The sequence below is a fragment of the Vipera ursinii genome, assembly GCF_947247035.1.
Source record: "Vipera ursinii genome assembly, chromosome: 3".
NCBI classification, from domain to species: domain Eukaryota; kingdom Metazoa; phylum Chordata; class Lepidosauria; order Squamata; family Viperidae; genus Vipera; species Vipera ursinii.
In genome coordinates, this window is record NC_139516.1 from 151,872,864 (window position 1) to 151,896,542 (window position 23,679).

The following is a 23,679-nucleotide window of genomic DNA, read 5'->3' on the forward strand; positions in this document are numbered from 1 at the left end:
CTCCCGGGCCTTACGGTCAGCCAAAGGATCCTCGAACCATCGCCTCAAAGATGACATGAATCGGTTGAAGTCGTTGAGTTCTGGGGCGTTGGAGTCATGCAAGTTCACCACCCAGTCTGCAGCCGTCCCGTCCAGGGCAGATTGCACAATTCGGATGCGTGTTTTGTCACTGGGGATGTCCCGTCCGTACTCTTCCATGTAGCTGAGGACTTGGGTTAGGAAAAATCCCAGTTGTGATGGCTCCCCCTTGAATTTGACTTCCAGGGGCGGGAGTCTTTGGCTGGAGCGTTGTCTGCGCCGTGGCCGGTATCGCTCCTCATCCTGGTCCCCATCTGTGGCTCTGGGGGGGGGGGGTACTGCTGAGGCAGCAATTCCTGTTCCATTGGATGGCCCTGGGGTTTCAGGTGTTGGATCCCCTCCGTTACCTTTCCAGTTGCGTCCCCAGGCACTGCCTCGGTTGCGATTTTCAGCTCGCTCCTCCCTCAGTGAACTCAGGGTTGCTTTCATCAGATCAATGGCCTTTTCCAGGATCCGCTCCTCCTCGCTGGCGTGCAGGGAACTCTCCATCTCTTGCCTCCATTCCGGTTGGTGGTTACTACGCCTCAGGGTCTTTCCTCCCGAAGCCTTTTCCCACTCACTTTTCCTTCCAACGCCCATCGACCACCGGGGTTTTCGGTCGTACTGCTCCACCGCTTCTTCCCCGGGGGAATATGCTGCTTCAGCTTCCCATTGTCTCTGGGATTCCATTTGGGGGGAAGACTCCCCCTCCATGGGGCTTCCCTCCTCTCTTGCTTCGTCGCCAGACATTTGTATTTGTTGCAAAGTCCCCCGGTAAGGTTTCCCCTTCCAGGTTGACTCTTAAAGCAGATTCCGTCTACTGTCAGGACCCACCTCAATCCACATCTTAGGAAATAAGAACTCTTGGATGCAAGTTTATCCAAAAGGAAAATGTTTAGTCCAAAAGGAAAATGTTTACTAGGAAGGAATCGATTGTGGGAATACAAGACGGAATCTGACAAAGGTTACATTTCAATCCTATATAAACCATTCCCATTTCAGCCCCTCCCCTCATCCATTTGGTCAGGCTGTCGTCAGTTGCTAGGTGTCAGGTCCTTCCATGGGAAAGGGAACTCTCCTTGGTTTTATGGTTATTGCTTTCCTTTTCAGTTGTAAATGAAGATACAAACCAGATCTGTCTGTCCCCCTCCCTTCCCCCGTTAAAACATCCCCTGTTGTTTGAAAATCGCTTTAGTAACCATCCTCTCCCCCCCCCCTCGGAGAGATGGCAGAATCCCCAGTAATAGCACATTGTTCTACCTATACAATTATGAAATGTGATATAAATGGATTTTGACAATAGCCTTATTTCATAACTGAAATATTTACAGTATTTTGGAATAAGCCCTGTTAATTTTAATGAAATTTAATCTTCATTAAGTCAGCTGCTATTTTCAACATAACAGCCTATCCCACAGATGATATTTGGAGAAACATCTCAAATACCTATAGCAGTAATCCTTATTTGACAACAAGCCCTTCAAATACTGTATCATATAACTGGGACACTCATCCAGTGCATTTTAACTGGAAAGAGATGACATAATAAAAAATAAAGTAAAAATATCTATTTTTCAAGTTTGTTTTCCATTCCATTTAATAAAGAACAAACAGAACAACATAAATGAACAAAACATACCCCAAAACATGCTTATTTTTTTTTTCCAAAGAAGCTAAATGGAGATCTGTTGTCAAATCGATAAAAATCAAATTCATTACTTTGGTATAAACTAGGAATTTCCAAACTTGGCAACTTTAAGCCTTGTAGGCTTCAACTCCCAGAATTCTTCAGGCAGCATGACTGGCTGAGGAATTCTGGGAGTTAAAGTCCGCAAGGCTTAAAGTTGCCAACTTTGGAGAACCGTGGTATAAACATTTAAAGACAAATATAGAATACTTTATCCCAACAAGGCACTCATGTTACTCATGGACTTCATGAGGGACCGGGAGGCCATTTACAGCAGCCAGAATATTTTCAACCATACTTTCCATCATATGGCGGCGGGCTTGTGAAGTTGCAGATCCAACGTGGGGTGTTATGATGACATTATTTAAATGCAATAAAGCATGATCTCTGAAGGAAAAAAGAGAAAAGTTGTCTGTTTCTTTTAAACTTGAAAATATAATGATGTGTCACGCTTATGGAACTGAACTGAATATGGGCATTTATATATTTTGGTATTGCAAAGTTTTCAGAAAGTAGAATCAGATCATTAATATTCCGCAGTTCTTAATTCAAGCATCTCCTCACTGCTGCTTGTGGTAGCACAGAAGCACAGTAATGGGGAATACATGGACTCTGTCCATTTTTCCTTGGAAGTGTTTATTATCCCATAAGCCAATTCATAGGAGAGTGTTGACAGGCAACATAATATGCAGCTAAACCATCTTGCAGAAATGTGTTCTGCACTGCAAGCATTGGGAATTCTGAAGTGGAGAGTTGAGGACTGAAACATTTATCAGTTGACTCAGTTTAGATGTTCCCACACAACACAACTGATTGTGAAGAACTGGGATATAGATTTGGACAGGGATAAATCTAATCCTTTCATGGCTAATTGACTGCATCAGTTGACCCTTTTTTAGTGTCCTCACAACACATTCACCCAGTTAAGTGGATACAGTACGGTGTATAATAGATGTACATCAAGCTTAACTACTGAGAAGACTAAGCTTAGCTAACTAACCAGGTATGACTTGAAAAAAGCAGTCTATCCTGAACCATGGGGAGCTGGTCATTTTTAGCCCAGTCTTCTCATACTGTAGAGTGGTGGCTGTGGGAAAAATACGAAGAAAGCTACATTGCCTTGAACTACTGAATGCAAGGCAAACATAATCGTATAAAAATAAACAACTGATCTTTAGAATTTGATTTTTTTACTCTTGTTTATTTCCATTTCAGTTCCCTGTGCTTTCCTGTGGCCAGCAAGACCAATCAGTCCTTCTAAGATCCTGAGGTTGTTTTGAGTTGCTCCACAGAAAGGAAAGCTGGTGGTGTCCTAAGCATTTGTAAGTCCTTCTTCTGGGGGCATATATCATTTGCCTTGGAACATTTAAAACCAACTTTTCAGTGTGACTAGGGAAATGATGCATTTGTCTTGGCTAAAAATTATGCTACATTCCTGTTGCAGATTAATTTTCATATTTGGAGAACTTAAATCAACTCACTGTATCACATAATATTCATGGAGAATATCTATCCATATTGTCCCTAATTGCTGACAACACACCAGTCAATAAAGTAATATACTATTTCGTCAAATATAACCCTATTGATTAATAGAGAACATTTGCTTTCTTTGGCATGAATGGCCAACTATCTTATCTTAAATAATCCTGCAGTCTAGATGAATTGGAGATGAGCCTGAATATATTTTGGGATAGAATACTTAAAATAAAGGAATAAGCAGAGCCCCAAAATTCACACAGACATATTAATACTAAATGCATGATTTTTTTTTTACCTTGGTAGTGGCTCTGGATACGTTACATCCAAAGCTGCAGCCTTAATTGTTTTCGTTTGGAGAGCTTTCAGCAGTGCATCTTGATCAACCACTTGACCTGAATTTAAAGCAAATGAGAACAATTTTTTTTTACTAGCTCTATCATGACATACTACTTACCAAACTAAAATGGGAGACTCATTTCTTTGGATGATAGTAGTAAAACATTGTTAAATGTGACATACTCCTTTCACACTAACAGGTTGACATTTCTGGCAACAACCATATTGGAACAAATAAAAAAATTCCTTATATTTTAATGAGGAGTGGTTTGAATGAATGGGGTCTGAACTAATGCAGTCCTATCAGAAAAGGGATTTTGGGTTACAAGAATTAATCAGTTAATATATACAATAACTCAGTTTGAAATTGTTGAGAAAAAGAAAAGTTCTTAGTGGAGAAATCATTTTATGACTTTATACAATTCTACGAAGCAACCTTGATCAAAATATTGAACTCTATTTTGCTAAACACACTATATCACACAAATATTGTATATTTGGAAAATATGTGAAAAGGGCAGCTAAAATAATTAGCAACTCCATATTATAGTGAAGAACATGAACAATGTGCTGCTGCCAATAGTTTCTTACTGTCAAAACATAAATTTTCTTGGCAGGAGAGGAATGGTTAAGGAGTTGTGAATTTAAAAAATATTTTATATTTTGAACGGAAAGAAGGTGAAAGCAAGCATAATTCCACCTAAGGGAAAGGACTGGAAGAGTGGTTATTCTAGAAAAATGATACAGGAAATGCTTTACTGTTACCTGTCTGTTGCATGTGTACATTTGAGTCTTTTATTAATATTTGTAGTCCTCAGGTTGACTATTATTTCAAGGAGATGTTTTAGATAATGACTAACATTTACAAATTAAAGCAAACATTTCAATACTGCTAAGCTTGTAAGCCGCCCTGAGTCTTCGGAGAAGGGCGGGATATAAATGTAATAAAAAATAAATAATAAATAACATATCTCTGCTGATTAGTTAACTGAAAATAGACCCTTATTCACCATGTCCCATGTATGTTGTACCTCTGGAGATAACTTCTTCATAACTGAAGATCAGAAGCACAAGTGCAGTAGTGAGAAAAATAATCCTAATGTAAAATGGATAATGGCCATCTAAGGAGGAAAATGGTATTTCAGGAGGCCGTTCCTTAGATTAGTAAGGAGATATGCAGCTAGGGAAATGTTAGCCAGGAATTCTAAAAAATGGGATGGGGCATGAACTGGGAAGAATAAGTTTAATCCAGTATGGGTATTTAAAAACATTACAATATCTCAAGCTCTTTAATTTAGATGATGCAGATGAGTTATAGACTACCTTAAATTTTCCTGACAGAATTTTATTTGTAATTCCTTACTTTCCCTCATGTCATAAATGATTTTCATTTCATCATATTCAAGGAAAATGTGGCTATAATGAGTTTGAAATCATTATACTACCTCTACAGATGTTGACAAGAGTGGCAGTGGGCTTCATGAGTTCTAGTTCCTTTCTCCCAATCAACTTGCATGTCTGAGGAGTCAGATTCACAGTCAACATCACAAAGTCAGCTTGTTGAAGTAAATCTTCCATCTTCTGGCAATAAACTGCACCAACAGCCTGCTCATCTGCCTCATTTCTGCAGAACATAATCATTTAGCTCTAATTGTTTTTTTTATTAAAGAAATTTACAAAAACAAAAATTTACAATATATCCCCAAATCCCTCCCACCCCAAACCCACCCACTTCCCCCCCCACTTACCCCCCCCACTTCCCAGAGCTAAATACAGGATTATAGTTACAATAATCATATTCTAAATAAAAATTATGCATAATATACAATTAACCAAATTCATAATGCGCTTTAACTCTCTTTTAACATACCGGTAACTACCAACAATGTACCAATAACAATATCCCACTACTCATAAGCTAAATGGTACTTTTTAGTCCCATATTTATTTTGAATATAATTTATCCATCTCCTCCAAACTGAAATATATCTTTCCTGTGAATGATCCTTCAGATAAGCAGAAATCTTAGACATTTCTGCAAGATTTGAAACTTTAAACACCCATTCTTCTACAGTGGGCAAACTATCCTTCTTCCAATATTGTCCCAATTTAGCTCTAATTGTTAATGCTAGCAATATTTCCACTGATGTTTCATACCTCCACAGAATTACCTTCGCTCATTTCGTAGTGACTTGAAAACTTGGTTTTTTGAGCTGTGTGGCCCAGACTGAGGGGTTTTAATTATTTAATTAATGGGGTTTTAGTTAAGTTCAGGGATTAATTTAATCTTAGTTTTAATCGATTTTAATTTTATGTGATGTATTTTAACTTTTAATTTTCCCTGTAAACCGCCCTGAGTCCTACGGCAATAGGGTGGTATATAAATTTAATAAATAAATAAATAAATAAATTAGTGACAAAGGCAATCTGAACATATTGGTACATCCAAAGGCCTCTAACCCATTACAAAAATGCCCCATTCTAACCATTCCTGAAGAATATCTCCCATTTTCATACCAGTGCCAATACAACTTAGGTTTATATTAACCTGATTCAATGTTGAAATGTTTTTTTTCTATCTTCTCCCAACACAAGTCTTGATATATGTACAATATATGTTGTTTCACTGGCGAGTATAGTGAAAATGAAGCAGATCTGGAATTTGTCTCGCTCAGGGCTCTCCAAACTTGGCAACTTTAAGACTTGTGGACTTCAACTCCCAGAATTCCTCAGCCAGCCATGCTGAAGTCCACAAGTCTTAAAGTTGCCAAGTTTGGAGATTCCCTGGTCTAGCTCCTACTGGTCTCTTCGGCTGTTGCAGGCATACCTTCCCACACAATATTCATTTATGAATCTAAAATATACATTTATGAAAGATTAGGAAAAAATACTATTTTGTACAGGTATCTCTGCAATGGGAGACAAATGGAGTTATTCATGGTGAGCACAAGAGAAAGGTAAAAATAAAAAAGTATAATAATAATGTAAATATGATCTAATCCGAGAGCTGGTTACCTTTGGCTTCTGTTATGATAAAGTATTTTCATCTCAAAAGCTTTAGCTCTTTGGGCCACCTTGTAACCAATCCTGCCCATTCCAATGATTCCTAGAGTTGAACCAGTTATTTCTTGTCCCAACCAGTCGACATTAAAATAGTTAGTGTCAGGGGACACTGCAATCTGATAACCTAGACGTTTAAAAACAAACCAAAAAGAAGTGGATTATGGTAGTACGAAATCAGTCAATAATCAATAGCGCAGGTCTCACTCTTTTGTTGCAAAACATGTTGACCTTACTGATTCTGAACAGTGGGTGGGTGCCACACCACTTCCTGGTACTGATATTTGTAGCAAGGTCTCAACTGCCTTTTGAAGGAAACTTAGAAATCTTTCTTCACAATCCTAGTTATGATATACGGAGATTCTCTACTGAATCCATTAGTAAGTGGTTGCTCAGAACACGCTCCTTGGTTTTATATTTTAGAACTGTATTATGGCATTAAAACCAGTCTATGATGTCACCATTGTCAAATTTAACTGTGCTGAGTTTGGAAGCTATGATGGCAGATGTCTGGGCAATACCAAATCTTTAAACTGGATTGGGAAGTAGGAAAAAAAGAATATTATGGAAGAAAGCAGAAGCAACTTCTTCCTTATAGGTGACATGGAAAATACAGATAATCCTTGAGTTACTACCACAATTGAGCCCAACATTAATGTTGCTAAGTGAAACGTTGGTTAAGTGAGTTTTGCCCCACTTTACAACCTTTCTAGTAACAGTTGTTAAGTGAATCATAGCAGTTGTTAAGTTAGTAACATGGTTGTTAAGTAAATCTGGCTTCCCCACTGACTTTGCTTGCCAAAAGGTCACAAAAGCTGATCGTGTGACCCTGGGAACACTGCAACCATCATAAATACAGGCTGGTTGCCAAGTGACCGAATTTTGATCACATGACCATGGAGATGCCATCATGGCCATAGGTGTGAAAAATGGCCGTAAGTCACTTTTTTCAGTGCGTTTTTCAGTGCCATTTTAACTAAATGAACTGTTGTAAGCCAAGGGGGAGGGGAATGAGGGGAATCCTCATTCAATAATTATGCAGGAAAAATAGGTCTGGGGTAGCAGTTAATGAACTACTTTAAAAAAAAAACCATTATCTGATAGTTTGTAAGTTCAGCCGGTTGCTACATCTTGACAAACCACCAGATAATCCCTAAACAGAGGCAAACCTTGCTAGTTCCTGAATGGGAAACTTGAGAACATTTCAGAGATGTAGACTAAAACAGAAAATTTAAAATTTTCTGGGATGAGACAATGGCAAAATACTTGGTTACATTATATCTACAAGGGAGCTTCTTAAAAAAACAATATGAACCAATGAAAATCAATTACCTTGAAACATAAAAGATTTAAACAGTCTCTCTCTCCCCCCCCCCCCCCAATAAAGGAGAATATTTGTTGCTCAGAGTTGAAATAAGTGATCCTTGGCATTTTCTGAGTTTGTTTTCTTGCAGACATTTCATTACCCAAACTGGGTAAAATCATCAGTACACCGAGGATGTTATCTACTTTGGGGTAATGAAATGTCTGTAAGAAATCAACCAAGCTCAGAGAGCATCCAGGACCCCTCAGTCTCTCCCCTCCTCCAGCATATTACCATTGAGTTATCAAAAATTAAATTGTACCTTCCACAATCCTTCTAGCAGAAGCCAGCATTAAAGCCATCCCTATATCTGCTGTTGTACTGGTCACTGCAAAAGGTGTATTAGTTATTTTTATACCAAAGCTGAAGATCAGTTTTAAATCAAGGTGGTCTGTTCCAACACCAGAGACTGCAATCACTTTTAAATTAGGTAGATCTTCCAGAAGATCCCTGGTAGCCTCAGGTTTAAAGGCCCACATAAATATTGCTTGGATTTTTTCACTAAGCACTTGCTTGTTTTTCAGATATTCCTGCATGGTGACAAGTTTAAGATGTTTTTCCAGAAACTCTACATGGTCTTCATAAACTCCACCTGGACCGCCAATGACGTTTATTAATGTATACGGTAGCTTCTGTTCTTCCACAATCTACTTAAACAAAACAAATAGAAATTACCTTTATAACACATACTTCTGTAACAACAGTATACAGTTATTAGTGGACTGATCTTAGAAAAGCCTATGGATAATAACACTTTAACCTTTAACAGTTTTTTTTCAGACATGTCACTATTAAAACCTATGATCTATTTTTACTGATTTGAAGATGGAGACATCTACTTGTTCCCATTCATTTAAAATTCACAGATTGTACAAAAATACACATGCAAATGACAGGTAAGAAAAAAATGCTGATGTACTGCTGCAGATATAGCATTTAAAGTTGCCCCCCTTTTTTCCCCTCAAAGCTCCCCAATTCTCTCCCCGTTTCACTTGATTCAAGGTACAAGTTTGCCAATGATGATCGATGGCACTTTTCGTTCCTCCTTTCCCACCTCAGAAGATATAAATTACCTTGCTAAAAGTATCAGCCATTGCGGAAAACAATCCAGCTTAGCTTGCTTCTGAATCGTTGTTTCAAAGTACAAGTTGGGAAGATAATCTTTAAATATCTCCCAGCCAGATTTCCAAAAAAGACAACAGTGAAGGACTTTGGAATTTAGAGAGTTTTCCCCCTCTGTTTTATGTTCACAACTAATTTACCTCTCAAGATGGGGACTGGCTAAACTCATCGAAGAAGCTTGTACTGATGAGTAAGGATTTGAAGAGAGAGATCCTAGTTTGAGAGTTTATTGTCCTATTTATCTAACTTGAGTGTTTCTCTTTAGTGAAATTCTTAATTATTGGCAATCACCTCTCATAATTTTTCTATTGGTTATTTCTATTTTGGGAGCATTGTCTTAACCAGAAAATACCTATTTAAAGAATGTAAGAGAAAAAAATGTATTTATCCTAACCTTCAAGAGTACTCCTTTCGGCTGAAATTACTCATACAATGGAACAAACAACAAATGGAAACAAATGGAAAAATCAGATAACTGGTATTTTAAACAAATATTAAAAATGGTAAGCACCAGCATATCAAGAAAAGCATTTTTTTCTGAATCTGTAAGTCTCTTAAAATTCAAATGATCATTCTGTGAACATTCTGAATTACCCATTTCTATATACCGGTAATAATTCAAGCTACAGTACAGAGATCCCTCATAAGAAAAGGGCAAAGTTTAATGGAGAACTTTGAATCAAGCTGTAAATTAGTAAATTGTTAAACTATTCTCCTAACCAAATGCAGCTGGATTATGTTCTTGATCATATTTCAGTCTTTGTATTTCAGTTGAATGTGTCTACTTAATTTTCTACTAATAAATTACAAGTGTAGTTGACTTTGGTCAGCTTATACCATGTTTTTTTTAAAAAAATAACCAAATGCTAAGTCCATCAGAACCACAATGCATTTTTTATTGGTTCTTAATTTCATTATGTTAAAGAAATTATGTAGGTACACACAAAGAGCAAAAATACTGTTACTTTTTTTTACTTCCTAATTATTGCATGAATATTCTAAGTTATCATTCAAGTCTCTTTGTAGATCTGAATAGTTTGAAAATAAAGATCCTATCTGAAAATGCTACATTTTTATTAAAAGCTATAGTGATTTTGGAAAATTACATGAATTAAATTAAAAATAGAAGAAAAATAATAAATAATTAAGCATCCCTTTTAGTACATCCTAAAAGTACATTTTCCTTTGCATAATTTAAAGGTATGGACTTTTGCTTTGGTTGAAAATTAACACAGCCACAAAGGGCTTTAAAGATTGATATAAGGTTTATATAATTACTGTGAAATGTTTATTCAAGTCTGATCACCTAGCTTAACTATATTATTTTTTAAACAGATTGCTTTATACAAGTGTTGCAATTATAAAGTTTAAAGTGCTTTGTATGTTTCTCTCCCTGTCAACAATATAAACGGTTTTTTTTGTTCCTGTTCCTTATTTCTAAACTTTTCCTTAAATTTTGCTTATTCCATTAAAAAACATAAAAAGCAAGGTTGTTCAGAACAATTTGTTCTTTGTGCCTTTTAAAATGCCATTATACAATCAATTATATCATTAATAGATTCAGCTTTTGAATGCCATGAAAAATTTGAAAGCTTCAGCGGTCACAATTTTCTAGTCAAGATCAGAAAACTATGTCTTGATTCATGTACTGCTTGGCAATATTATGTTTTGCTTGGTTTTGTGTCAATTCAACCATAGCAACTAATTAATAATATGTATATGGGTTAATGGGTTGTGTGAACTCAAGTCAACTGGGTTTTGTTCAAAAAATGTGGCTGAATAAAATTTAACAGTTAAGCAATCTCTCATCTAGCCTAGCAAACAAAATGTGCAAGGCAGTATGCTTTGCTGTATTTTGGTTGTGCTCTCTTCTTCATGTAATTGTCAAAAAAGGGGAACAGTTATCTGCAGGTGAGGAATACAGGAGAAAGATCATTTCAAACATGAAAACTATAACCTCAAATAATAAATATTTCTATGCTGGAACGATTCAAATTTTTTACATTGTTTGAGGTTGAACCTTGATATGATGTTTAACAGAGCCCTAAGCCTTAGCTCTTTCTTAATTTGTTGTTCTCATTTTACAAAGCCTGTGTATCTGTTTGCTAGAGATAAAGGGATGAAAGAATCAGAAACCCAACCACCATGATCAAAAGCCTCAGAATAAACTTTTTTCCAATGGGATGTTAATTATTTATTTATTAAATTTATTATCCATCCATCTTGTTTTGAAGTGACTCTGGGCGGCTTATAGAATTAATTTAATTACAAAAAATAATCAGTCACACATTTTGAAACTGATAGGAATATGTCGTCTGGCTATTTGTCATATTTCTCAGAAGTTAATCTCCTGTTCTTGGTAATTAATTTATTTTTTTGTATGTTCTCTGTCAAGTCATTTTGCGATCACTTCACTAGGAATGGGAAGATCATTGAGAACTGCCAGGATGTTTTCTACTGCTTCTTCTGTCATCATGTGCAGGGCTTGGTCTGTAGCAGTGCCAATGTGGGGTGTTATGATAACATTCTTCATCTGCAATAGCAAGTGATCTCTGCAGAGAAAGCAGGGTAAGATAATTTAGACTCGCCAAGTCCAGGCAAATAATAATAACAACAACAACAATAATAATAATGATAAAGGTGGAAGAGACCTTGGAGGTCATCTAGTCCAATCCCCTGCTCAGGCAGGAAACCCTATACCATTTCAGACAAATGGCTGTCCAGTCTCTTCTTAAAAGCCTCCAGTGTTGGAGCATTCACCGCTTGTGGAGGCAGGTTGTTCCACTGATTAATTGTTCTAACTGTCAGGAAATTTCTCCTTAGTTCTAGGTTGCTTCTCTCTTTGGTTAGTTCTCATCCGTTGCTTCTTGTCCGGCCTTTAGGTGCTTTGGAGAATAGCTTGACTCCCTCTTCTTTTGTGGCAACCCCTGAGATATTGGAACACTGCTATCATGTCACCCCTCACCCTTCTCTTCTTTTAAACTACACATAACCAATTCCAGCAAGCGTTCCTTGTAAGGTTTAGCCTTCAGTCCTCTAATCATCTTTGTTGTTCTTCTCTGTACTCCTTCTAGAGTCTAAACATCCTTTTTACATCGTGTTGACCAAATCTGGATGCAGTATTCTAAGTGTGGCCTTACCAAGGCACTGTAAAGTGGTATTAACACTTCACCTGATCTTGATTCTATCCCTCTGTTAATGCAACCTAGCACTGTGCTGGCTTTTTTGGCAGCTGCAGCAAATGATTTGGAAAGCAACAGCTAGACCAGGCATGTGAAACGTGCGACATCACATGACGTCGCACGACGTATCGGGACTTTTTCCCCATTGCCCGCAATGGGGTGGGCGCGGTTTTGGCATGACGCATCTGGCCTGTGGGCTGGCAGTTTGACATGCCTGAGCTAGACTGAAACCAACAAAAAGGATATTAACTTCAGCTGCCCAGTTTCTACTATGGAAACTTTTCTGTGGGGTGGTATCCATACTATCCAAGAGGCACATCCTGCAAACAGACTTTACTTGCTGCTTTGTTTCAATAGCTCTTCCTCCAGAGCAGGGGTAGGCAACCTCGGCTCTTTTATGACTCATGGTCTTCAACTCCCAGACTTCCTGAGTCAGCTGACTCAGGAAGTCTGGGAGTTGAAGTCCATGAGTCATAAAAGAGCCGAGGTTGCCTACCCCTGCTCTAGAGTTACTCCTGTTATTGTCAAAGAGAATGGGAATCATTCTCATAGACATCATTGGGATGATTAAAGAATGAAATGTGATCAATTTTTTTAAAAGACAAAACCTCTAAAATGTGTTTTGTGTACTCCAAATAGACCCCTTCTCAGAACTTAATTTATTGCACTCATATCGCACTTTTTTGACAACTCAAGCCAAAACTGAATTTATCATATAATTTTATCCATATGACCACCACCCTATGAAATTAGTTAAGTTGGGAAAGAAACTGGCCCAAAGTTGTCTACTGGGGTCAATAACTGAATGGGAATTTATATCCAGGCTTCCTCAGTTTATTTCCAAAATCTCAATCTGCATAGAATAAAAGGAAAAGTGTGGCATATATTTAAACTATTAGGTGTTTTTTTGCTATATTTTTAAGTGGATCTTTGCTGATTAATAAGAAGAGCTGAAAATTTAGAGGTGACTTTATAGAAAATGGGCTGAGTAGGAAATGAAGGGATATATGGTTTATTTTAGAAGACAGTGATGAGCTGTCGATGAAGCCAATTATGGAATTTTTGTGAGAAACTTAAGAGGAATATAATTTTGATGTTGGGATGTGATGATTGGAATTATATGGGATTATAGAAACAATGCAGAGTATTTTCAATTTTACAGTAAGTTGGAAGTATTTTTTTTTAATCTATACGATAAGGATAAAGGACAAATTGGCTGTCCTAGTCTGACTATAAATAGATTATTATACAGAAAACCCTTCTAGTGTGTAGACTTGCTTCTAATTTATTTTCCATCCTACCAATTCCTTACAGGTTTCTGGTTTGTTTAAATTAAAAGTTTGGATTTCAGTCCGTCCAAAGAAAATTACAAATTACGGATAACTCTAAACCAATGGTGAGATAACTGCAGAGATCAGTGGAAAAGCCACTCAACTCTTGTCATAATTTCATAAACTTTGGAAACAACCTCTGGGGAAGGGGGGAAAAAGAGGTGGCAAAACATGATGTAGCTTGGCTTATCATTGGCTCTGACTTTGTTTTAGATTCAGCCATTCAGATTTGCAGTCCTTAACAGATTACGGTACTACAAAGTTATGGGGTTTTGGTAAAGTTTGCCATTCCTGCTACAGCTCCAAAGGTGCCTTATTACAATTAATTCTCCTCTTCCTTTTCTATAACACAAAGAAAATGAGAGGGTGGCAAAAATAGTAAATTGGGCCAACATAGGAACTCCTATATTAAGAATGATCTTCTGAATCTATACAATATCATCATTACTTATTTCATGCCGGATTTGTTGTCCTTTTACCCTGATCTATGAGTATTGTATATTTTACCTTGGCAATGGCTCAGGATAGGTCACATCCAGAGCTGCAGCCTTAATAACCTTATTTTGGAGTGCTTCTACCAATGCATCATGGTCAATAACTGCACCTAGGAGAAAGGGGATTTGGGGATGACACAGATATAACAAAGAAACATAAAAGTGAATGGATGCTGCTTGTTATGAGATATATAGGTGAATTCTGTACCAGGCACTTAGACCTAAATAAATTTGCTCAGTAGAACTTATTTCCAATAAAAAATACTTAGGACTGCCACACCTTAAAATAAATATTTTAATTATATTCCACAAAACCTGTCCAAATCCATGATTGTAAATTGCTCAAGACCTGATCGTAAAATACTTACAAAAGCCAAATAATGCTTTCCATATTATTTTACTATACTAGCGCTTAAGATATAATTAATTCCCTACTAAGAATAAATTACAATTAAATAGCATTGTTCATTTTTATATAACAGATTAGTAGTTGTGAACAGCAACAAAATCTATGCTGTGGATCCTATCACTTCATTTGTCAGATTTCTCTAACATCCATAGAAAAAAATATTGTAGCAAATGCTCTCATTTCAAGGTTTATTCACAAGATCCTTTTTTAAAAAAAAATAATCATGAAATGACTAGGTGACCTGCTTATTGCATCACTTAATAAATTTGTTACCTCTTTGATATTTTCAATCTGGAAAGAATAAGTTGTGTTAAGAAGTATAGTCTTATTACTTTAACAAGAAGCAGTTTAACAAGAGTAGTTTGTCCATCTAAATTTTAATCTAATTGCTTGATTGAAATTTTGTACATTTGGATAGCGTTGCATCCTACCTCTGCAGATATTGATGAGTGTAGCTGTGGGTTTCATCAGTTCTAGCTCTCTCTTTCCTATGAGATTGTGAGTCTCTGATGTCAAATTTACAACCAGCATCACAAAATCAGACTCTCGAAGCAAGTCATCAATGTTTTTACAATACACGGCACCAACCTCTTGTTCTTCTTCCTCTTTTCTAGAAGGAATAAATGTGAAGACAAATTTTTATAAGAGCTTCTCATGGTGGCGTTATTTGGGAGGCACAGTCACTGAACAGCATAAATGAGAAATACTTTCCATTCTTCAGGAGCTTGCTATTTTAGGTCTAAAGACAGCTTTCCACTCCAGTGTTTCTCCTATTCAGTGCAACCTATGAAAATATCTGTGGTTCTTCTTGCCTTGCATAACAAACTTTTTGTTGTTCCAAAAATAACTGCTGCAGACTATTTCTTAAATGTGCCGGTTGTTAGTAACAACTCAGGTTGCTTACATAGATTATTCTCCATGACACTGATAAAACATAGATTTGAAGAAAGCATGTTTGTGCATGCTGCATTATGATACCTGATATCTTTTTATTATCAACCTGATGATGAATTAGATCCTAAATTTGCTTCTAAAGAGCATTCTCTCCAGAAACAAATACAAAATTAAAATAGTTTGGGATTATGGGGTTTATGATTACATGAGTGCTATTTAAATTCAACTAATAAATAAATAAATAAATAAATTTATTGGTGAAATGACATCTGGGTAAAGCCATGTGAGAAGAGGAATACGTGATGATGCCTCAGAAGCCATGCTTCTAGCTTCTGCTTCAGAGCAGATCTGAAGCAAACCTGACAACAGATGTCACATCCTTATTAATTGCCTGTGTTCAGGGGAATGGGATGTTCATAACCAGTCTCAATCCAATAGCTTAATAACCTTTGAATTTAATTTGCTGGAATGTTTATGCATTTCTATTGCCACTCTAATAACACTAAGAAAATATATGTTTCATTGGGCCAAGTTCCTGCAAATATATATATTGTATTCATAATTTCAGTTCTAGTCAAGTTTTTTGGCCAAACATCACTGCTAAAAGGCAGTTAGTAGAAAATATTTTTAAAGGCTCTCTAATGCTACCAAACGAGTTTCATATTTAAATCCCAAAATATATAGTATATTGCAGGGATCTTCAAACTTGGCCCTTTTATGATTTGTGGACTTCAACTCCCAGAATTCCTCAGTGAGGCACGCTGGCTGAGGAATTCTGGGAGTTAAAATCCAGAAGTCATAAAAGGGCCAAGTTTGAAGACCCCTGGTATATTGTATCCTATCATATATCATACCAATCATATTATACCATATCACATCTACAATATATGTCTCAAAATACATTTACCTCCGATTCCTATTGTGATAGAGAATCTTCATGTCAAAAGCCTTTGCCCTCTTGGCCACTTTATAACCGATGTTGCCCATTCCAATGATACCAAGAGTGGCCCTGCTGACTTCTACTCCTAGCCAATTAACAGCAAAATGCGTAGTATCTGGAGACATTGCAAGATGACAACCTACAACACAAAAAAAGAAAATTGAATAAAAAATATTAAGGTATCTATTCTAGTGGGATAAAAATTATTCTTCCCTTTCTCTCTTGCAGCTTCCTAGTTCTTTCATATGACCCTAAGCAGCAGTGGTTAGTCTTATTATCTGCTTATTTGGGATTTATCCGTCTGCCTGTTTGGATTTTGGCCAAAGAGGAAATCCCTCCTCCTCCTCCTCAATTTCTAAGTGTACCATTTCTGCAGAAAAAAGACTGGCAAACAGATCTAATTGTTCTTGTGGTGTTAAGGGGAAAGTCCTTGATGAATAGGCGAGTACGTTCAGAAACATTTTGGCTTATATTACGTGTTGATATTTACCTAAGTAACTTCTGCAGAACATTGTTACAGAAAAAATAAATAAATTGGAGAACAAATCATGCATGTTAGACAAAAATGCAACTGAATGCAATTGCTTAATCTCAACTCATTTTTAAATTTATTTAACAGTACTTGTAACCTTGCAATCTTAATAGCATTAAGAAAAACAAATTACAAAGAGTTGAAACAATCATGTTATCCTTTAGTACAGGGGTGTCAAGCTTGCAACATCACGTGACGTGTCGTGACGTATCGCGACCTTTTTGCCATTGCCAGCAATGGAGTGGGCACGGTTTCAGTCCAGCAGTTTGACACCCCTGCTTTAGTATAAGATTCACGTAATGCTTTCGGGAGTGGGTATACCTCTCTTCTAAAGATGCTACATTCTCTCTCCCTCCCTTCCACTACAGATAGTCCTCGCTTAACAACCCCAACTGGGACCAGAATATTAGGCATTAAGCAAAGTGTTAAGTGATTTCTCATGACTGCTTCAACAACCACAATCCCTGCATTCACGGTTGCAGTTATTAAGCAATTACATGGGTTGTTAAGTAGGCCTAGTCCCAGGTAAGGAGTATGGGGTGTCTCTTGGGGGGTGGGGGACATTCTGGGTGGCTCTGCTTAGGAGGTAAAAATCCTTCCTGCTGAAATCCAAGCAGGATTTCAGCCCCTGGGGGAGAAACACTTATGCATGGCTTGCAATGGAGCTCTCCCACCCCTAAGGCACCTTGTGTTGTTTCCTTACCACGCTGCCTCTCCACTCAGGAACTGAAAATCCTGCTTGGATTTCAGCTCCCTCTCGTCTCTAGGGGCTGGCTGACAAGAGTTCCATGGGGTGCAGATTTTAAATCATCAGGATTTAAGTCTCATTTCTGCACGTCAGTTCCCATCTGTGCCTGGGAAGAACACCTTTGGTGGATTGCATGAATGGAGTTCATATCTTCAGGATCTGAACTCTTGTTTCTCCACCCCACTGAAGGAGTTTGGCTCCCCTTTGCACCTGGAAGGGAACACCATTAGCAGGGTCCATCAACGGAGTTCAGACTTTCAGGAGCTGAGCTCCATTCCTCCACCCTGCCAAAGGAGTTCAGTTCCCCTCAGCAGGCAGCTCTTTCAGCTAACCCCGAGAGACAAGGAGTCCTCTCAGCAACAGACAGCAGTTTGCAATTTTTCCTGCCAGCTTCTCCATTGACTTTCTGGGGAAGACGTTCCCTCACAGAGGAGACATATAAGGATAGCCTGGAAGGCTTCAGATTGAATCACATCGTATTAAAATATTCTAAGTGGCAGGAGTTGAGTAATATCTCTAAAAATCACATAGTGGGATCGATGGTGTTATAGTATCAATTTTACAATGATATTTGTTGCTTTTTTACAGCTCTAATTCTTTCCTACTCAAACAGCTAGTTGAAAATAAGTATGTGAAGAAACAGATGGTGGGCTTAAAATAATCATAGGAAAAGCCCAATATTGGCCGAACAACTGCAGAAGAAAATTACTTACCTTCAACTAATTTTCTGGCAGATGCTAACATTAATGCCATCCCAATGTCCGCAGTAGAATCAGAAACGGCATGTGGAGTGTTGGTCACTTTAACACCAAAGCTACTAATTAGTTTCAGATTCAAATGATTCACTCCTACTCCTGAGTTTCCAATCACCTTTAGGCTGGGCAGGCTTTCAAGAAGCTCCTGGTCAATGGCCGGTAGACGCTCAAATACAAAAACAGATTTGATCTTTTCATGGAGTTCTTCTTTGTTTTTCTGAAATTCCTTCATGGTGATGAGATTGAAATGCTTCTTGAGAAACTCTACATGGCTTTCTAATATACCAAATGCACCGCCTATTTCAGAGATCAAAACACTGGGCAGTTCTTTTTCCATAATCTAGATAGATAGATAACCTTTATTGTCATTTTTTACTGTGGACACACTGGCACACATTAAAAATGAAATTCTGTTCCCTGCTCTCAAAAGTGTACACATACATAACACACTACATAACACACATATAAACACGCTATATACATACATATGTATATACCCACACCCTTACATATAAATACATATAAATATTAATCACTGAAAGAGAAGATAATGATGAGAAACATTCAACTGAGAAGTGTTTAATCTTTTAAATAACCAAGGATTGAAGTTTAGCGTACTGCCTGGAAATTCAGGATGAGGGAAGAATTGGTTGGGTTTTGACATTTGTATACTTATAAAGATAAGACTCTTGAGTGGGAAGGATATATTGGCTTGTAAAATGCTATTATTTTAAAATACTATTTGGTGGAGTCTGCAGATAATGTTTCCTAAAGAATAGTGACATCTTCCGTTACTGATCTTAATGGACAGACAATAATCACTAGGAATAGGTGATTAGATCCCCAAATCCTAAAAAAATGAAGGTCTTTAAAGAGATAACCATTATGCACTGCACTGCATTGTTATTTCTGGTTCCAGGTCAATGTGTTGACATTAGCCTATATATCTTAAATAGCTTGGAGTCAGGCTGCTAAAGAAATATCCCAATATACCAGGACTGCACAGCACTTTAGATTCAGTCCCCGGAAGATGCTTTAGAATAGATTATGCTGAATCACAAATGTAGCACAGAAGCTGGATCTTTCCTTCGAATATGGATAACCTACTTCAAGTGATCAGTAACGGTATACCCCGTACATTCCATTCATATCAAAGGCAGTTTGAAAGGATAATCACTAGTTGTCGCTCATCTATTTTTTATCTGCTTATTATGCAGTAGCTTAAAAATGGTTCTGCTTAAAGAGCTGGCCAAAATATTTTGCTTATAGAGCTGGCCAAAAATACCAGTTTCTTAAAATGATCTCAGCTCATTACTTCGGATGTTATCCTCCACAATGCTTTCTCTTAAGATTTGTAGAAGGTGGAAAAAGTTGCACTTCTCAGATGGTTATACTTGCCTTAAAGCCTATTAGCTACTGACCCCTAAGATAAAAATACCCTCAGTCAAGTCCTTCTTGCCCCAATGGATAAAAAGCAATTTTAGCTATTTTTAATCCTTGAAAAAAAATCCAAGCAGTTAAGTAATATGTTTTTGGAGCCCAACCAAGACCCCCTTCTTCAATCAAGCTTATGAAATAAATTTTCATTTATAAATTGAAATTAGGTCTATAGCAAACTTGAGCTAATACAATTCAGTGCATCTGGGATCTTCAGTGTGGTGCCAAAGCACATCAATGAGTCCCTCAGTGTCTATAAATTTCTTTCCCTCCCAAAAGTTTTAAAACATCCCTTTAATTTTAAAAGAGTTTGATAGCTGCCAAAATACCACCGACAGGGTCATCAGTAAGGCCTCTCAGCCCAATATGATCGTACAGGTATTTTCGGAAAATAAAATCTATGATTGGCCCATCTCATTATTTTGCTAGGAAGTGTGTCCATTTTCCCAGAAAAAGACAAGGTAAGTTGGGGGTGATAGATAGCATCATGGGGCTGCCCTTGAAGACCACCCAGAGGCTCCAGCTGGTGCAGAATGCAGCCGTGTGGGTTGTGATGGGAGCATCCCGATACTCCCATATTACACCCCTCCTACATTGGTTACCGGTTGTCCTCCGGGTGAGATTTAAGGTGCTGGTTCTTACCTATAAAGCCCTACATGGCTTAGGCCCGGGATATTTGCAGGACCGCCTGCTGCCAGGAACGACCTCCCATCGCCCGGTGCGCTCACACAGGGAGGGCCTCCTCAGGGTGCCGTCGGCTAGACAATGTTGGCTGGCGGCCCCCAGGGGGAGGGCCTTCTCTGTGGGAGCGCCGGCCCTGTGGAATCAACTTCCCCTTGAGCTCCGGATGGCCCCGGATCTCTGGTCCTTTCGTCACGGCCTTAAAACATTTCTCTTCCATCAGGCTGACCTGGACTGACGATAGGGATTTTTAAATAGAATATTTTTAATATTTTATCATTTTATCATTGGGGCTTGTTAGTTTAATCTTTTTTAACATTTGTATTGTGTTTTATTGTTGTTAGCCGCCCTGAGTCCTTCGGGAGATAGGGCGGCATATAAGTCCCAAAAATAAATAAATAAATAAATAAATCTTGAGGGCAAGAAGGGGTGGCATGGAACATCCTCATCAGCAGTTAACCATCTGATACATTTTGTGAATACCTGTTTACTTTTTGTGAATACACAAGCCCTTTCTCCATAATGGGCATTCTGTGAAACTGTCCCATGACAGGTTCTCAAAATTCTAAATATACCCACTTGTTGGCTAAAGATTTGGATGTATTGAAATCTTTAACACAGACTTTTGCAAGATTTTTTTTTCTGGTACTAACCGTGAGCTGATATGCACTTAGTAGTGTTTCCCCAGTGCTCTTTCGGTTAATCTTGTAGCGCTGAACACAAGTAATATTTTTCTTTGCCCATTTAAACCAATGTATCTCTGCCAAGCGAAAAGCTTTACATCTGAACATTATTCCTAAGTTTTTGATGCTGAAAAAAATGTGTTAACATTGGTTCAAGAAATAATTATCAGAAGCTGGGCTAATGGGGACATTCAATACACAAAACAACAAACATTCTTAAAAGTACACACTGCCACACATTGTAAACACTGGAAATTTTGCATACAGGTAGTCCTTGTCTTACAATTGTAGTTGAGCCCAGAATTATTGTCATAAGTCATAGCAGTCACTAAGCAGGTCACCACATAACTATGCCTGATTTTACAACCTACCATATTTTGCAGTGGACATTAAGCTAATGCGACAGCTATTAAGCAGACACTATGGCCATTAAGCAAATCCATTAAACCCGTTTTGGGCAAAAAATGTAATAAATCGCAGTCACAGGATGCTGCAAACAGCCATAAATGTGGGCTAGCTGCCAAGTGCTCAAAATGCTATCACATGACCATGGAGGGGATGGCAGTCAGAACTTTGAATCTGATTAGTAAGTAACTCTGGAGAGGTCTGTTGTAACTCTGAATGGTCACTAAGCAAACAGTTGTAAGTCAATGATTATTTGTACAGTATTGCAAAACTTGCATGTTTCCCTTTTTTAATAAAATGGCAGGAAAACAATGACCCTGAACCAATTATCTTCTCACTTCTAACACAAACTCAATAGGTTCTTCTGCAACAATTCCCCTAGTTCTAGCAGAGTACAGCATTGACTTAAGTTCACTGTTCTATAGCACGGAGTAAATCAAGCATTTTTTTCAGGTTTCAGAAGTCCCTTAGCTGGCTTGATTTTGTTTGAATTTAACTATATACACAGCACATCTTGCTTTCACATGTCACTGGTTTATTCTTTGTTTAAATTTCATCAGAAAGTCTCAACAGAGATCCTTTGTATTGAACTCTACATTGATAGGTCAAAAAAGGCACTTGAACTGACTCTCTGATTATGAAATTCTCTCAGCAGTATAAAGTTCCTAATTTGATAATCAGCAAGGGATTATCTTAATTTTCAGAGAAACTGAAAATATTAAGAGCAAGGAAGTCTTCCAGTTTTATATTCAGCTATCAAATATGTATTGGAAGAGTTTACAAGCTATATTACAATAATAAACATGTAATATAGTTACTGAAAAGCTCCATGTCACATTTGCCTTTTCATGTGTTTAAGAGTTTATGTGTACAGAAACACTGAAAATCAGACAGACGGAAAAGGTTGAAGTAGGAAAATTCCTCTGTCAGCCATTCAGTACATTGAAAAACTATGGCAAGTAATTTTGTTATAATCTACTAGTCATGGTTATTGGCAGATAAAATATTACATATTTCACTTGCCACAAGTTACCAAGAAAATTGCATAAATGTGTCCAGTCTGTGAGAAGCAAAATTGAGTTGAACAAGTCATTATTTACACTGTATTTTTTTCTATCTGAAAATATTAAAAGACTTGGTTCTTAACATTGTGCTAAGCCAAAATTTATTGTTTTTTTAATCCTAGCAAATTGCATGAACCCAGGCAGTTGTGTTTTCCTCACAAAGCCATTTGTGATAGTCTGACTTCAGATGTTATTCTATCCTGCAACTCAATAGTATCTTTTGTCCTACTTTCTTTGTGACTGAGTCCAAGTCTTTGATTGATCAGTATGGATACCTCAGCACCGGCACTGGCATTGAGTTTACTAATGACCAGCCATGGTTATAGAACCAACTGAATCGTACAGCATAGCATAGGCAAACTGAGAAAATCACTACTGAACTAATATGGATGGGCACTTTACTATTCAAACACAGCCAACACATAAATTAGCCAACATTTTAGCCCAGTATATTGTATGAGATCAGCCAATCAAAATGAGTTATCAGAAATCAATTAGTTTTCCAAGCAAAGATAAGCTTTCTCTTCGATTGTCTATATCAGGGGTCTTCAAACTTGGCCCTTTTATGACTTGTGGACTTCAACTCCCAGAATTCCTCAGCCAGCAAAGCTGGCTGAGGAATTCTGGGAGTTGAAGTCCACAAGTCATAAAAGGGCCAAGTTTGAAGACCCCTGGTCTATATAGAGAAATCAAACAACAGCTTTGCTTTTAATCTTAAATATACTGCTCAAAAAAATAAAGGGAACAGAAAATAAGACATCCTACTATTAAATACAGTACATCGTGTTGTTTAAGTGTTCCCTTTATTTTTTTTGAGCAGTATATATAAGATTATATATTTAATATATCTAGATATTAACAGAAATAGTTTGGCGTAGTAGTGAAGGTGCTGGCCCAGAAACGGGGGATTGCGAGTTCATCTAGCATGAAAGCTGGCTCGGGGGACTTTGGGCCAGTTCTCCCCCAGCCCAATTCAACTCACAGGGTTGTTGTTGTGAGGAACACAGGAGGCAAGAA

General features: G+C 37.5%; 1 protein-coding gene across 1 annotated transcript; it reads right to left on the reverse strand.

Moving 5' to 3' along the window:
- Positions 1-1,361: 1,361 nt before the first annotated feature.
- Positions 1,362-22,387, reverse strand: LOC310638947 (uncharacterized protein). Its single transcript, XM_083360308.1, has 11 exons — positions 21,164-22,387; positions 18,351-18,732; positions 16,325-16,496; positions 14,955-15,133; positions 14,128-14,224; positions 11,518-11,659; positions 8,248-8,632; positions 6,578-6,749; positions 5,008-5,186; positions 3,522-3,618; positions 1,362-2,131 (listed from the first exon to the last, which is right to left on the reverse strand). Exons 1-11 carry the CDS (start codon positions 21,299-21,301, stop codon positions 1,978-1,980), a joined length of 2,097 nt encoding a protein of 698 aa, XP_083216434.1. The 5' UTR covers positions 21,302-22,387; the 3' UTR covers positions 1,362-1,977.
- Positions 22,388-23,679: the final 1,292 nt, after the last annotated feature.